This window comes from Oncorhynchus masou, unplaced genomic scaffold (genome assembly GCF_036934945.1).
Source record: "Oncorhynchus masou masou isolate Uvic2021 unplaced genomic scaffold, UVic_Omas_1.1 unplaced_scaffold_877, whole genome shotgun sequence".
Classification (NCBI taxonomy): Eukaryota; Metazoa; Chordata; class Actinopteri; order Salmoniformes; family Salmonidae; genus Oncorhynchus; species Oncorhynchus masou.
Window position 1 is genome coordinate 244,061 of NW_027015233.1, and position 16,368 is coordinate 260,428.

At 45.2% G+C, this 16,368-nt stretch overlaps 1 protein-coding gene across 2 annotated transcripts; it reads right to left on the bottom strand.

The window, feature by feature from the left end:
- Positions 1-209: 209 nt before the first annotated feature.
- On the bottom strand, positions 210-15,701 carry LOC135537963 (alpha-2-macroglobulin-like). Of its 2 annotated transcripts, none has more exons than XM_064963976.1 (37): positions 15,607-15,701; positions 15,073-15,160; positions 14,721-14,901; positions 14,178-14,334; positions 13,606-13,658; positions 13,249-13,269; positions 12,848-13,013; positions 12,675-12,759; positions 11,746-11,896; positions 11,522-11,642; positions 11,057-11,166; positions 10,802-10,975; positions 10,285-10,518; positions 9,838-9,904; positions 9,619-9,764; positions 9,341-9,490; positions 8,853-9,005; positions 8,620-8,707; positions 8,299-8,449; positions 7,809-8,034; positions 7,600-7,726; positions 7,379-7,500; positions 7,233-7,284; positions 7,072-7,155; positions 6,789-6,965; positions 6,236-6,311; positions 5,906-6,062; positions 5,745-5,819; positions 2,457-2,619; positions 2,055-2,245; positions 1,592-1,807; positions 1,325-1,449; positions 1,013-1,103; positions 838-906; positions 591-693; positions 423-476; positions 210-291 (listed from the first exon to the last, which is right to left on the bottom strand). In XM_064963976.1, the coding sequence occupies exons 2-36, from the start codon at positions 15,156-15,158 to the stop codon at positions 436-438; spliced, it is 4,389 nt and encodes a 1,462-aa protein (XP_064820048.1). In that variant the 5' UTR covers positions 15,159-15,160; positions 15,607-15,701; the 3' UTR covers positions 210-291; positions 423-435. The 2 variants fall into 2 exon arrangements, with proteins under 2 accessions (XP_064820048.1, XP_064820047.1); XM_064963975.1 differs by having other exon boundaries at positions 8,299-8,446; positions 15,607-15,684.
- Between the last annotated feature and the right edge of the window lie 667 nt (positions 15,702-16,368).

Sequence of the window (16,368 nt, forward strand, 5' to 3'; positions counted from 1 at the left end):
GAGGAGCAAAAGAGATGACAACCCAACGGTGCGTACAACATTTACACAGTTGGCGACCCTAATTAACAGCACAGATGGAAACTACACCTCCAGAGAACTGCTCTGTTTACTGGACCCAATCACATTGCTTAATGTACCCCAGGATGAACACCACTGCCTCAATATTCACCTCACTGCTCAGAGACAAAATCACTCCAGAAAAGGGTTCCAATGAAACATTTTATTTCAATATCCATAGTTTTTGAAAGACGTCTCAATGGTTGCAGGTGTGACAGCAATGTCATCTTCCATCTGTCGAGGAGCAGACATTTAATGAATCCTTTAGCAAACTGACCAGCATTTAGATTCAAGGAAGACTGGCTCCCTAAATCACGTATAGTACACAAGTCAGCACCAATAACTCCAGATTTCAAGTAGCTCACCAGCTCGGAAGCCCTACTTGCAAGGGAAGACGTATTCTGTCTCAGCCTGGTCACCTGTAACCGTAAGACAGCTTCGTCTCAATAAATGAAAACAAGTTGACCAAATGTTCCTCAGAAGAGAGGGGGGGAATAAATTATGTTTTGGGGAGGGTTAGTAGAGTAACTTACTTGGCTGGTAGTAGTCATAGATCTTGACCACTGCTGGCTTTAGATTCTGTACTGGGAGCTCCTGTATTGTGTCCAGGGTGATGCGGAAAGGAAGTGATGTCAGCTGTTGGGAGAAAAACAAACATACGGGTCATTCAATGATCAAAGCAGAAGTTACTGTACATCAAAATATATTGTGTTTAAATGAAGCCCATTATATGAAGTGCCATGTGAATGGTTTCAAACCGATAGATGGTTTTCACCTCACCTCTGTCAAGTACATTAACACATGGTCATCTTTGATATCAACACGATCCACTTGACTTGAACCCCTCAGCTGTGAAGACAAGTCATTAATATTGCATGGACAAAGAACCGTCATCCTTAAACAAAGGGACACAGACGAGGCAAGACCTCCATGGATAACAGTCACAACAACTCACCCTCCCCAAAGAGTCTGGATCTGGAGAAAACCCAGAGAGCATTTTCAAATCCACTATAATCATATTGGTGGTGAGCTCCTTTCCATGATATCTGAGAAAGATGATTGACAACTGATTTTAATAATCAAATGCTTGGATTATTTTAGCCATAAAGACCAGATAAGACTGATCCAAGCCGAGGTCCCAACTATTAGGTCAATAACCGATACAGGTATAACAAAACTAATTCATTTGGGTCAAACCCATTCTGCAAGTCACGCTCCAAGATAACACATTTAAAATAATTAATACAAATATGTCCTTCATTCTGACCGAGACTGGAGCTTCAGCGTGACTCTGGGTCTCAAAGACTTCCTGTTGCAGTCCACCTCTGGAGTCACCTGGACACTGAGCGTTGTGCTTCTGGTAGGAGTAGGGACGTTGTAGCGGAGCGCCACCTGGGATAGAGAAGAGGAAGTCAGGGAAACCATCCTGTCCGAATACAAACATTTTATGAGCCGGAAGAAACAGCTTCCCTGTAATGTGTATTAAAGTGCATCTTGCGCCACAGGACTGGAGGAGAGATGTGTATTCACTGACCTGCACTGAGGCACAAGCACTGCCCTGCACTTCAACGCTGTACTTCCCTTCTGTGTCCTGCAGCGCCCTCTCCTGGTACAGAAGCTTGTTGTTTTGGTTCACATGGAAGAGGCACCGGTCCCCACTGGGAGACCTTACCGTCACTGTGCTGGCTCCTCCTCTACTGAACACCCTGGTGGAGTAGAGAGCCAGGGCCTGGAGGGCCACCACCGTGTCCTAGACATGCAGACCACAGGACAATCAGTTCAAAATGAAGAGGCACTTTTAAAGGATAGAATATTTCTCACATTGAACAGTTGCTAAAGTGACAAAATCCCAATACCATCCATTACGATGATGGTTTCTAGGCTCTATCAGTGAGCCTCACCAGGTTGGACATGAAGAACACATGCACTGTGGTCTGATACAAGTCAATGTTCGTACGACTGCACCATTTCAGACCGCTGGTGTTTAGGAAGTATACCTGGGTGGAAGAGAAGCCTCCGTAGGCGTTCTGCTGCCTCACCAGCCACCTGACTATGCGGGAGGCGTAGCCCAGGTCAGAGGTAGACCGAGAAGAGGCGCTGAGGGACGCCAGCAGAAAGTAGGAGCTGATCTCCACCTCCAGGGAGGGTGAGGTCTCCGAGGAGGACTGGGACCAGTGCAGGAGACCACCTGAGGGTTGAGGAGCACACACCAGAATAAGGACTAGTTTATTCATCCTAATACAGACTACACAATACAAAGTTCTGACCTCCCCAAGTCATGTCCAAAACTATTTTAGTAGCAAGAGTATTTTTTTTCTCTTCTTTGCACTTTTAGGAGTACTCCATTATCCAGGCATGCTCAATCAAGGCAAGACAGCGCTTACCAGGATATAGCTCACCCTCTTGAAATGAGATGGTGTCGAGGTGCTGCAGAAGCCGGGCCCGTGTCTCCATGTCACCTGCCAGGGTGAAGGTGTAGGCCAGCAGAGCAGTAGCGTAGGTGTTGGACAAATCACTGGTGGAGTTCTTCAGGCAAGACAAGCTGTGGTCCACAACAGGATCCTAGAGCACAGAATGACAGCAGCACATTAAAAGCCGGCCTGGTCCCAGATCAGTTTGGACTGGGTTCCATTCAACTTGCTGTTCTGGGGCCTCAGGCAGTTCAAATTGTTGATTAGGGAACACTTTTTGCTTAGGAACGGAATTGTTTTTCCTTGTACATTTTATTACGCTGCATTTGTAAAGGGTATAATTTGTGTGTATGCAGAGGTCCCCTGCTAAAGAGGCATGGCACTCTAAAAATAAAGCTGAAAAATCAGACAACACCAACAGATCTGGGACTACAGCACATTTCCTGGTTAGTGAGAAAGTCCATATTGCAAATGAGTTATGGCCATTTCTGGGAAAAAAGGTCCAAAATGAAAATAGAGCAATAATTTTTCCGCTTCACGTCAAAGTCAAGGAACCTCTGGTGTCAATAAAAAAAAGAACCAGCCATTTATCTATTGTCATTTAAGAGAAATCGTACAAAGTCAAATTGGTGATGTTTTTTGTTTTTTTTAAACAGTTACAGATCCAGTTGCAGGGTGTTCATACGAATCTTTTTAAAGTGTGCTGCGGAGCTCTGCGAGATTTGTGATTTTCTGAAATAACTCACTAAACCCTCCGTAAATAACTCAGTTCTTAACGTAAAGACAACTCAGGATTCTGTAAAGGCATACCCCAATCAGGATATGAGTTTAGTTATAGCTTCCTGTGCCAACCGGAAGTGCCTTAAATTGTGTCAGTGGCTGTTTTGAAGGGTTAAAATGGTCAGACATTTTAAAAGCTTTATATGTATGATTAGGCAACCCCCATGAACTGTAAATCAGTCACGATTCCCATAAAATTTCAAAGAAAAACTAAATCACACACACAGCTTGGCAGGAGGGACCCATTGGGGTGCGTAGAGAGACAGTGCCTGCAATAGTTACCTTTGTTCGAGCTAAAAAAGAGCCGTCAGACCTAGAGTTCTGAAACTTTAGAAACCTGTTATAGACCTCAGGTTGATGGTGAGTTACGTGGCTCTAGAAGGTTCCTTGACTGAGAAACAGCCTCGTACACTTGCAATAACTTCAATTCATTTTTGCATCACGAAAATGACAACATTTAGAAATGTCCCAGAGTCGCAAGACTAGGTGTATTGCGACCGCATCGGCCCATAGACGGACCCCGACGTTTTTTTTGTCCGATAGCTCATTCAAGGACCCCGTAGCAAGACATGGAAAAAAGTGGATTTTCAGCACCAATTAGGGTCTCGCTCGGGCACCAAATGACCTATCGAGCCGAAACTTGGGAGTCGGGGTTGCCTCAGCTTGGCATACACATAATGTCAGAGCTGGACCCGCAGCTAGAACGTAACTGTGTTTTACGTTTTTATTATGTTTTAAACTGAAGGCGCTGTGAATTATGGGCCTGCTCTGAAATATGTGATAGTTGTCATTCTGACACCAAACCCTCTTTCCAAGTCATTTAGAAGCCATCTAATTGACTGATGGACACTGACTTGCTTGTTGACTTTTGTACATTTGCAATATGTTTAAACGGAGAGGGACCGTCACCAAAATGGCATTCTGAAAGCAACACTAAAAATGAGATCACCATAGTCTCCAGACTGTGCAGAGTTCAACGAGACGCCCCGCTTGACCGTAGCTCGCTCTGAGTGCAGCGACCTTGAAAAAGAGAAGGTCCAAAATGAAGCCTGGCCCTCAATGTCATTTGCTTTTGGGTGACTGAGAGAACCGTTAGGGTGAGAAGCACAATTCGACCTCAGGTACGTTCCTGAGGTCCTCCCGATCCGCGCAAGCCTAACCTTGACCGTGTGGCATTAACCCTTAACAGTTAAAAGAAGGTGTTTACATCAAACAGTTTGCATTGACTTCTCTCCATAGGAGTGCAGGCAATGTATTCCTAAATTCAACCTGAAGCCTATGTGGGTTCTGAATGCCGTATGAACCAGTCTTCGTTTACAATCCATCAGGCCACTATGAGGTCTACCTGGAGGTGGGGGTTGTCTCAGCTAGGCCTACACAACATCCGAACTGGACCCGCAGCTGGAACGTAACTACGCGTTTTATGTTTTTATTATAGTTTGAATAGAAGGCGTTGTGAATTTTGGGCCAGCTCTGTACTATGTGATAGTTGGCTACTAAACGAGTTGGAAAAAGTGAGTTTGGTGTCAGTATGATATCTAATTGACTGATGGACAGAGACTTGGTGACTATTGTCCATTTGCAATATGTTTAAACAGTGAGGTACCAGAATCACTGCCCAGCCATCCCGAGTTCATCAGGCCAATCAATTTCGCATTCCTGCAGGATTTTTATAGCATGACAAATTTGTGATGGTAAATGCCCATTGAACAATATTGCAAATGCAGTTAATTTGCAAAAATGAGAAAACATAAACCAATGGACATAATGAAATCAACACAACGAGCGATGGAGAACCACTATCAACGCCCGGCCATCCTGTGTTCATCAGGCCAGTCAATTTTGCATTTCTGCAGGACTTTTGAGCATGTCAAATTACTTATGACATTTGGCCCCCCAAAAGTTACTTTTGACTTCCTATTGCAAATGGACAAAATGTATGCCTTATGCGCAAGTACATTTTTTTTATTATAATAAAATTGGACAAAAGTATATCCACACAGTACTTACACATGTGTAATTGACAAAAAAAAATAAAAAATGTCTAAAGAATTTCAAAAAACGGTCCAGAAAGCACTTTAAAGGGTTGCTAGGTTTTTGATTTTTTTTCTTCTCACTTTCACAATTTTGCTTTTTGATGTTGACTTGTTGCATTTGCAATATGAAAAGCCACAGTGGAGCGTGGCATTCGCCATATGGCATTTGCAAAGCAACTTTGAACGAAACAACGCCGAATTAAGTGGTATTGGACACCGTGTATATGGTTTGTCCAGTGCCAATGACTTCCCATTCATTTTTGTCCATTTCAGGGGGGTGTTCCCTTACATATCTAAGCCCATTCTTTGTTATTTCATAGGCTACTTGCAGAGAAATTACTTCACTACGTCGTAGAAGCTGTAAATGACAGTTGATGTAAGACAGATTTCATACAGGAGGCTGAATGAGTTGCCTGTAATGACGGTGTGAGAAACGGTTCCGTGGAGTGAAGCTACTTACCGTCACGGACATGTTGAGCTCCAGCATTGATGCAGTGATGTAAGCCGTCAGTGTGACTTCATCCGTCACTCCACCCTAGAAAACAATGTCAAGACACCAACTGTATCTGGCCTGTTGAAATCAAACTATGGCCGGTCTGACCAAACAGACAATATAAATACCTTCATTCGGTTGTTCAAGAGCTTCCCTAAAGTTCTGAAACAGCCATGTTGGCCTTGTTGACGTTCCAACCAAGTCTTGGATCGCTCCATCGTTGCCGGGTCAACATAGATGAAAGACTGGGCTTTGCCAAAGGATCTCAAGACAAAAGCAGTCAGCCTGAAGAAAGAAGTGGATTCATTTAAAAGCCCTGACATAATATCGTCAAGCTCCAAGTCACGACATCACACGTCAGCTGTCCTATCCATCGTCTCCGTGCCAGAGATGCCATTTGATTGGTCAATACGTCATTGAAACAGTTGTTTTTACCATTTTACAAGCCAAGTACTCACCAGGTGTTCCCCAAGCCTTGTCCAAACGTGCTGTACGCACCATCAGCATTCTTGTAGTTCAGCTGCCTTTGGTAACCTGCCGGTGGGTTTTCATCATCAACGGTGACCAAGCGCTTGTTCTATTCCCAGAGTTGTGCCCAAAACGGCTCCCTATCTCTCAGGGCTCTCCAACCCTGTTCACGGAGAGCTACCCTCCAACCAAGTTATAATTAACCCCATTCAACCAGCTAATTATTAGAAGGGGAGCGAGATTAGAGTTGGAGTGAACCTACATACAGGACAGTAACAAGGTTGGAGAGTCCTGCCCTATGTAAGGAATAGGGTGCTATGAGACTGGGTCAATATTCTACCATCAAATGACTTCAGTAGAAAACCATGTGTTGGGGCAGTGATGTTAAGACATTGATATCATCTGTTATGCAGCTCCGCCGTTACAGCAGGGTAAACCGTGGAGAAACACTAAAATAGAAAACGAAATCCTCTAATTGGACAAATCCAGCCCGGTTTGTGGATTTGGCATCTTATCAAGACAGATTTTAAGGGACTCTCCTACCACTAGTGAGGAACTTGTTGGCCTTTTCTAGGATGGCTGGCGTGAGCTGCTCCGTGTTCCTCAGGTACTCCAGGATGTAGATATTGGGGGAGAGCAGGGCCATATTCTGCTCCCCGCACCCATACGGCAGCTGCAACAGTCCATCCAGGTTGTTGAGGGCCCGACCCAGGATGTCCCCTACAGAGAAACGAGGGACTTCTGTTAGACTGTCCTCTTCAGCAAACAGCAGCATCGTCACTGGAGAAGGGTCGTCTTCCCACCCCTACACAATGGTTTATTTTACCCAGAACCGAGAGGGAAATCCTAGCAGAGCCATCCACCACATTCTGGGGAAGTTGCAGTTCCACCTCCTCCGTCAGAGCTTCTCCTGTGGACACAAAGAGGAGCTGAATGAAGATGATCACGTCAACCACCGTGAACATTCAACGTTGATTCATTACTGACCAGTAGGACACAGCAACCAGTTGTAGGTGTGGCTCTTCTCTGTTCCCTCAGCCTGGAGGAGGAGAGGGATTCATTTCAGAGGCAGTTCCACTAGACAGTATCTGTGCTACCTAACGTTAGTTCTCCCACAGCAGTAGACTACATACCTTCACCAGCAGGCTCCGTGTGACCGTGTCAACGCGTCCTCTCTCCGGTACGTTCACAACCCCATTGTCACACGCAGTCTGGGACCGGACAGCCTCCGCACTAACAGACACGTTCAAAACCCCTACACACAGTACAGCGCAGGTTACACAACATCCAATACGGTGACAGTACACAACTCAGGTTGACATCCATTCTGCCGTTTGAACAGATGAAGACTAACCCAGGACAGAGGGGGCCATTGTCCAACTGAAGGTCTTTCGTCCATTGGCACACAAGCACGAGGAGTGCTGGACATCACGCAAGGCTGTGAGAGTGTAGTCTGAGGAAAGAGCTGGAGTCACAGAAACCTGCCAAAGAGGAACACGGCGTAAGATAACGTGGTACGACAAACAATACAACTCAAGAAACCATCCTGGTGCAGTGTCGTACCATGATGCACTTGGAGAGGTAGTTAAACACAGTGGCCTTCAGCTCAAAGTGCTCTCCCCGGATGACTGAGTAGGGCAGGGTGAGCTCCAGGAAGAAGGGCTGGAAGACCGTGAGCTCCACCAGAGGAGCCAGACCGAAGCCACTGGGGGCCAGGCAGAAGACCTCAGTCTCCCAGGTGGTGATGGTGTCTGGGACTGTCAGGGGGACATCTAAAGATCCAGACTCCCTGGAATACAGAGGTCAGAGTTCAAACAGAAAGCCACCAAGTGAGCAATAGAGAAAGACTAATTGCAACACTGTTTGTTGTTACAAATGCATTTAAGCTTCATCTAACCAGGGACACCCATTGAGGTCAAAGGGTCTTTCCTAAGAGAAAGCTGGCCTATAGTTCACTGAGGTTCAGGTTCCTAATCTACACCACTACTGTTTGGATATGAGGCAAGAGCTAAGAGGGCTTTCAGAGGTCGGCCTCACTCTGCAGACCACTTACCCAACTTCCACAAGGTCCCAAATCCATGTCTCAGGGAAGAATGTACGGAGCGTCTGTATGGGTGGAGGAGGTGGAGCGGCAAGTTCACCAGCCGCAGCCATTTCAAGTCGAGGACCCGCTGATCCAGGCCCAGCCATATGGCCGTAAGCTACTACCAACACAAAACATGGCCATTAGTGTCAAGTTAAAAATAGACTGAATGCTGCTGGGCTCAGTGAGTGCATGTAGTGTTTAGGCTTTGTCATTCTAGCTAAAGGTCATCCATAACCCAAGATTCATTAGACTTGGCAATGAGAATAAGGGTTGGGAAGGACATCTCACCATAGGAGCGATAGTACTGGTTCCCCTGGTAACTGAGGCAGGAAGGTACTCTTATATCCAGGTTAGTCGCTAGCTTCAGTCCCAGTGTCTAGAAATAGCAGAACCAATTTAGTAATAAAAGTCCGTTTTGTCATTCTATTAAGTTTAACACATTGTAACAGTATGGTGACTGATTCTTCCCAGAAAGAAGAAAAAGAGGCTTCAAGTTGAGAAAACAGGGCAGAAATATTTACCTGAAAAACTGCGTAAGGATCATTTGTCTGCTCAGACGGTCCATATGGGTGTGGTATTATGGATCTCCTTGGTCTAACGCGTAAACATGCTACTGGATCTTCAAGCTCGTAGGGAATATAGGTCGTCTCCTTGACCGGTAACAAATCAAATATCTGGAAAGGGACAACAGGGAGGTGTGAAATTACCTTGTTCATTGGGGACCAAACAGAACAGACTGAAACCACTACTTGGGGAAAAGCTCCATTTTGTTGTCCATTGCTCAACGTTTAGAAAGTTGTCCCATCAATAAGGAGGTGCTTTCCAGTTACTGAGAGGCAATAGAAAGTGGGCCTCAAGCCAGAGAATGAGTCCCATCACATTTGATAAAAGCTCCCAACAGTGAACAGATCCACTCCATGTCTGCTGTAGTCACTGGTTGTATTCCCAGCACCACCAAAACAGTAGGTATGGTGGTACCACTGTTGTTCACTTCAGTGAGCCGTGTTACCTTGTCAGCATCCAGCCTCTTCCCTGGCTCCATGACGCCAACACTCTGGTCAACAGCACTGAGGCCACAGAGGGAACCGGGCCGGGCCGAGAGACGCAGGGTGTTCTCCTCCCCTGGGACAGCGTCGGCGGGAGAGAACTCCACCAACACCTGGCAGACAGATACCATTATTCCAGGTATGATACAGTCTGCATGGAAATACTGGACACCTTTCATAAAATGACAATGTTTGTGATGTACAGTCACTGGGGATATGCCAGACTCCTCCACACACACACCTTGTTCCTGAAGCATTTCTCAGTGGGGAAGTTCATGCTGTGGGCGATGACAGTCTCACTGGGTAGCATACTGTACACCAGGAGCTGAACCACCGGCGCCATCTCTGGGACCACTGCCAACGTCAAGGTGACGTCACCCTCGGCTACTACAACGCAAGAGCAGGTCACTCATTAATCACCTTCCAGAACGTTCAGAATCGCTTAATGAAATTCACTCACCAGGACTGTCCTGCTGCACAGTAACATTGATGTGTCCATGCTGAACTATGACCCCTCTGGACAAGGCCTGGAGGGAAAGGAAACAGTTCTCAGCAACAGAGTGGAGACGTTGCAACCTGGACTCATGGGGTAGACGTAACACGGTTAACAAATCCAGGACTCCAATTAGTACGATACGTTAGCACCTATTCATTTGTAGATAACCTATGAAATGGATGATGGGCATGAATTTGCTAAATGTATTATTTATATATTACGAATTCCAATTTGTAACATAAGGTTGGGTTACAGTGGTTGATTAGGAGTATTGGTGTAGTTTAGGAACATCCTTCCTTTGAAAGTGTGGCTGGGGCCTGAAATGATCCTGGTCAAAAGGAGTGCAAATAGGAAATATGGTGCTGTTTGAGAGACACCATGGGTTTGCAGGTTGTTCCTGGTTCTACTCACCAGGTAGAGGACAGCCACAGAGCCCTTTGGGACAGTCTCCCCTACGATGGCATAGCGGATGGTGATCGACACCGCCTGCCCACACGCCAGTGGTTTCTCCATCTTCTGAATAGCCAGGGAGCTGGACGGTTTAATGTCAGGGGCAGCGGGCTGGATCAGCGAGAGTAGGTGTTGCCCTCTGTTGAAATAGGGGACCCTGTATCCTGGGTACTCCACTTGTGGGGAGTCGCTCACCTGGAAAGGAACAAAAGGAATAGTAACTAAAGGCCCAATCCTAAATCAACCCCAAGAGCCCATCCTATATACAGTGGGGATCTGAGAGGATGACAGGAAGCAATACAGTAACAGAGCCACCTTACTTCCACCAAGCCTGTGATTATGGTCATGACCTCTGGGCATCGTTTCCCCAACTGTCCTGGGGACCCCAAGAGGTGCACTAAACATGCCCCCCCTTACGGTCTCCGGGACACTGGCATCGAGTATAAAGTCTCTCAAACCTAGAAGGAATCATACTTACTACGAGGTTAATATTCTCTTTGGGCAGACTGGTTGTGTTGACGGAGAACCTGGCAATACCACGACTGTCCGTGGTTAGGTTCTGTAGTCGTAGATATGAGGACCAGCCTTTCTCCTCCAACAGGTAGACTAACATGTCAGAGATGGGTGTGTTGTTATATCGAACAGCATTTATCTGAGGAAAGGGCGGGAAGCAGTTCAGGAAGCAGGACAAACCAAGCATCCACAATGCAACAGGAACACCATTTGGACTTACCTTGCCTTCGATAATTGATCCATGCTCATAGATTTGGGGCGTGTCAACAAATGTGAATTCTCCAATCACATAGGAGAGCTCTACATTTTTTTCCTCTGACAGTGTAATACCTGTCAAATTAAAACAAATACGGTATATTTCACAATGCAGAAACTGAATTGCAGTGCAGCTTCCACAGAATATTAAAACAGCATTATATAAAACCCTGCTGCAGCACCAACGGTCAAAAAGCTCTTTCTTGCCAACGCAGAGTCACCCAAACTCAGTTCTGGGACCCCCCCTGGGTGCACCTTGTAGTTTCTTGCCCTGGCACTACAGCTGATTCAAATCAAAACTACATTAGGAGATGGTTATTTCAGTCAGCTGTGTAGCGCTCGGGCAAAAACCAAAACATGAACCCAGGGGAAACCCCAGGACGGTTAGGGAACCTGATCTAATGAAACATGAAGCATGATGAGGACTTGCCGGTCCCCTCCTCCTGTACTTCTGCATGGAAACTAAACACGTCTCCCAGCAATTTCTCTCCTGCATTCTTTGTGAAAGGGGCCATGTTGAAGACATAAGAAGCACAGCCAGTATGGTCCATCTAGGAAAAGCAAGCAGAACCACATAAAAACACATTTAAATCCCATTCAAAATGTAATATGTTGGTAAAAACAGCACTACTCGTTTCAGGAAAGCATACAGACCTCTAATGACTCTTTGTGGCACGGAGGTGTGTAATCAGGAAGTCCTCGTGGATTTCTCTCGTCAATTGTTATTGGTATCACTGCATTGTCCACCAAAGGTCGGCACAACTTCACCCCTGCTTTACCAGGTACAGGCTGCCCATACGTGTATCTGATTTCAATTCACAACAAGACAAGTGTCAACTTCCTACATCCAGTTACCATATTAAAAACACAAGACCTAAAGGCTTGAAGTCAGGCGTTTAACACGGTCAATGAATCTGGACCTGTATTCATAGAGCCTCAGAACGGGATCAGTTTTAACTATAGATCATAATGAACGAGGTCACATGTCAGGCTGGGACCTGATCCTAGAACAGCCATCCTAATTTGAGACGCTTTATGACCGAAGAACCAGCTGTTCATGGAAATGCCACTAACAAATCTCAGGGATCCTAGCAGCACTATAGGTCTTCAATTATCATGGGTCATTAATGCAGACCCCATGCATACTTAAGGACTTTTATATTTAAATAAGTGTATTTGAGTATCCTCAAATGCATAACAATTTCCAAGTGTATTATCAAATGAAGCTCCAGTACTAGCAGAGGCTGCTGCCTACAGACTTGACATCATTGGAATACTAGTCACTAATAATGCTTACATACCTTGCATTACTCATCTCATATGTGTATACTGTATTCTATACCTCTGACATGGATCATCTATGTCGCTGCACCCGCAACATGTACCAAACATGTGTTGTAACAAATACAATGTTATTTACTTGTATCTTCAAATCCTTCATTTAAAATGTGAAAATACATTAAATACTAATAGTAGTTCAACCCAGGTCTGCCTTCGCGCAATGAGAATTAATTACATGTCGTGGAGTTACACATCACCTTGTAACTACAGTACATTGCAAATCACCAATAGTGTTTACTCACTCCGCACACACTTTCACTTCATACTCCTCTTGAACAACGCTGATCTTGTCAGTGAGGTTCATTTTGATCTCAAACTTGGGCAAAACTACAGATAAAAAGAACAGCAGTCAACTCCAGAACGTTCCAGGATTGTGATGCAACATTACCGAGCATGAAAGAGAAACTCAACCTACCATACTGTTCTACCTTGAAGTTGTGGTAGATTTTCTCTTCACCAATCCACACTACAATGGTATAGGATCCTACAGGTGCTTCAGAGTTCAGGGGGTGAGAAAGCTGCAGAATGTTGCCACTGGATGTAGTGTTGACCCACTGTCCAATCCGGTTGTGATTAACATCCTGTTGGTTCATAGGAAGGGGCGTGTTCAGCAGGACACAACGTTGTGGAGAGTTCACAACAGTATACAGGACAAGGAGTCAAGTCTATCTGCAACATTCATCTACTGAAGAGGGCCCAGATTACACACACCGCTGATTGGAAATATTTAGCTAACTTGTACAGTAGGTGGCTATGAGGACCTAGCTAGCAGGGGGAGTCATAATGCTGCAGTCTTTACACTGACAAGGATCTTACCTCAAGTTCCACAACGTTGTACTGTGAAGGGCAAAGACAAGAGATGGGTTCATATTTCATTAAGAACTCCAATGCCAAAACAGAGCATAGCTGTCTACAGCTACTAGACAGGTGATTGGCTTGGTCACTTAACGTAAACATCACATGTAGCATTTGCAATTCAATCTCAGGAAAAGATGATCCCATACATTCCAATCTGACCTATATGAATGGAAGCCTCATGTCCTGGCTGGTTGATTGCTGTACATAATACCAGACTGCTATGTCCATCACAGTATTGTGACACTTCTGCATCTTGGATTGAAATAGTAGAGACTGAACTAAAATACTATTGTCAAACGTATATTTGTAACTCACCAGCTGATTGACGGGGCTAAAATGCGTATCCAAGGTGACGACTCTAAAAAGCACTGTAAAAAGCCAATGAGAAGATTAGAAGCATAATTTCAAGCAACTTTCTCAATTCCAAGGATTCCCAGAAATACTGGTTGAGGATTTCCAGCCTGATTCCAGTGTACATATCCTGAGTGAACCAGGGGGATTTACTGCATCTGCACCACGAGGCTCTTCAGATGTCTACCGTTTCCCCTCTACAATCCCCATAAGCCACGCATGACGTTAGAACAGAGTGGACGGGACCAGACTGGGGAACAACATTGCCAGCAATGATGCTGTTCCTTTCTACACAATTATTGCCTGATGCATTTCAAACAATACTGCCTTCAGATTTCAGTACTTCATTGTAATACCGTTACAGCCTCAAATAAACAAAGGGAGCATGGTGGGGTCGTGGATAACTGTTGATGTCAAAATGGGGTGAGGGGCCCAAAAAGGTCAACGCCCCGGAATAAACCATTACAGAACAAGCCAACACCTAATTGGCCTGTTTCTTAGCAACCAGACTAAAGGTGTACCGGCTCTAACATTACCCGTTTGTCCTGGGTTGTAGATTGGTTTGTCCGTTTGGATGAACGTCATGGGGCTGTAGGGTTTGATCATCACTCTTCTCTCCTCTGTTGATAGGAATGTTTCTCCTCGAACCTCCACCTTAAAGTTCTGCACTTTGTCGCTCTTCACACGAGGGGCCTGTCAGGGACAGAAACAGGGCAACACTGGTCAACAAACGGACCGATAACATAGGACTTTCAAATGTGGTGCCGTGTGGCCCAGTTGGTAAGAGCGTGCCACTAGCCACTTCGAGGTAGAGCGTTTAACTACTGCAGGGATCCCATTATGCATTCGGCCTACTGTAAGTTACATATGTAACTTGTCTCGATATTATATACTAGAATTCAATCAAAAACTGGTACAAATTGGTGCCCGAATCACAGAAAAGTTCTGGTAGGTCACCATTGACATTTCCCATGAAATAAGCTGGCATTGCACAAAGAAGCTAAGCGATGCATCAAAGCTGAGCAGTACAGTCCACTCTTAATGGAATGGTTCTGGAAGTCCACCAGTGCTGGGCTGACCTGAAACTGGAAACAGCGGTGAAACTCTTGGTCAGAACTCTGGTGGAGAAGTCTCTTGTTCTGCCCGTCGGCCATCAGAGATACGGTCATGACCAGGGTCTCGTTGGGCTGCAGAAGGCTGGCACAAAGCTTGGCCTCTGAGCCTGCCTGGATCACTGCAGGAACAGCTACCATGTAAACCCTACAGAGAACACACCCGACAACAGGAAAATCAGTACATCTCTAAACACAAAGCCAGGTCAAATATACATCTGCAGAAAGGGGAGATGAAAACTTGCTCTGACAAGAGAACGTTAAACCGAGACGAGAGAAGCAGGTCTGACCACTAAACTCTAACTGCAGATGGACTTACGGTCTTGGAGTCTCTTGACAGACACAAAGCCAGTGAAAGCAGGCAAACAGGATCCATCTCCAAACCTGAAGCCCAGGAAGAACCATGACTAAAGGAGAAAAATAAACCAAACCAGTTATGACCCAGTATTCCTCCTAGGAAGACCTGCCTACTGCAAGTTCATTTCCTGTCATTCTACCATTGGGCAAAGAATGTAACAATTGTATGATCAATTTCAATGCAATTACAAAATTTTGCCAATGGGCAGAAAGAAGAGGCCAAATGCACTATTATTTCCGTCAATTCTAGACATTCCCCCATGACTATGCCATTTTAATGATAACTGAGTGACTAACAAAATCAATGTTAGTCTAGTGTGCATAGTCTACTATGTTACTAAACCCTTTAGAGTGCATTTGCTATCGCCTGTAAAAGATCAGATGAATGTAAAAAAAATGTTAGGCGTTAATTTATTAGAAGTTAATCGCCGACCTGATATGTGAATAATGATTGCGCCACAAGTTACCATAACACCTGTGGTCAAGGCATACTCACCACCTCGATTTGAATATCGATTTAGAAATGAGACGACTCGGTCACGTCTTCTTAAATATCCTGCAGGTGCGCGGCTAGTTCCGGATTTGTTTTCTAGTTACTAAGCGCGCACACCTGCTGGATATTGAAGGCGTTCGATTAAGCTGAACCTGGGTTGCACTTGACCGGGCATAACCGGTAGGGAGGAGTGCCTCTGAAAAGGAACAGTAATCTGCGCTGCCCATTCATAATAGTCAACAAGGCAGCATGGTGCATCGTTCAGGATCATACATGTCTTTTCGATAAAATGGTCGAGTTTTCCAATATTGGAAAGGCAGCTAAAGCACATAATGGGGATTTTATCAACACCGAACACTTAGGCCAATGACATGCATATGAAACTATCCTAAATCATTACTCCACGTGCTTAACCTTGTTTTGAACCGAATTCGCCTTTGGCGGCACCTGGTTCATACCGGAAGGCAGCCCGGTTACAAAACGAATGCAATCCCGTATTACCATGTGCAAACTCCTACCGGGCCGATATAAACCCTGCATTGCCGACACTATTGATGCGTTCGTATCCAAGTGGGAAGTGGGAAATTACCACATCAGACTGGGAAAAATCCACTTGAACGCCCCTCCAACTGGTAATTACTAGTGGGAAACTCCTCTATCATCCCGAGCTCCCACTTCTCCACATGCTGACCTCTAATGTCATCTACTACTGAAATTACCTCGAGAACTTTCAGGAGTTAAATGCAAGAACAAAACATTGTTTAT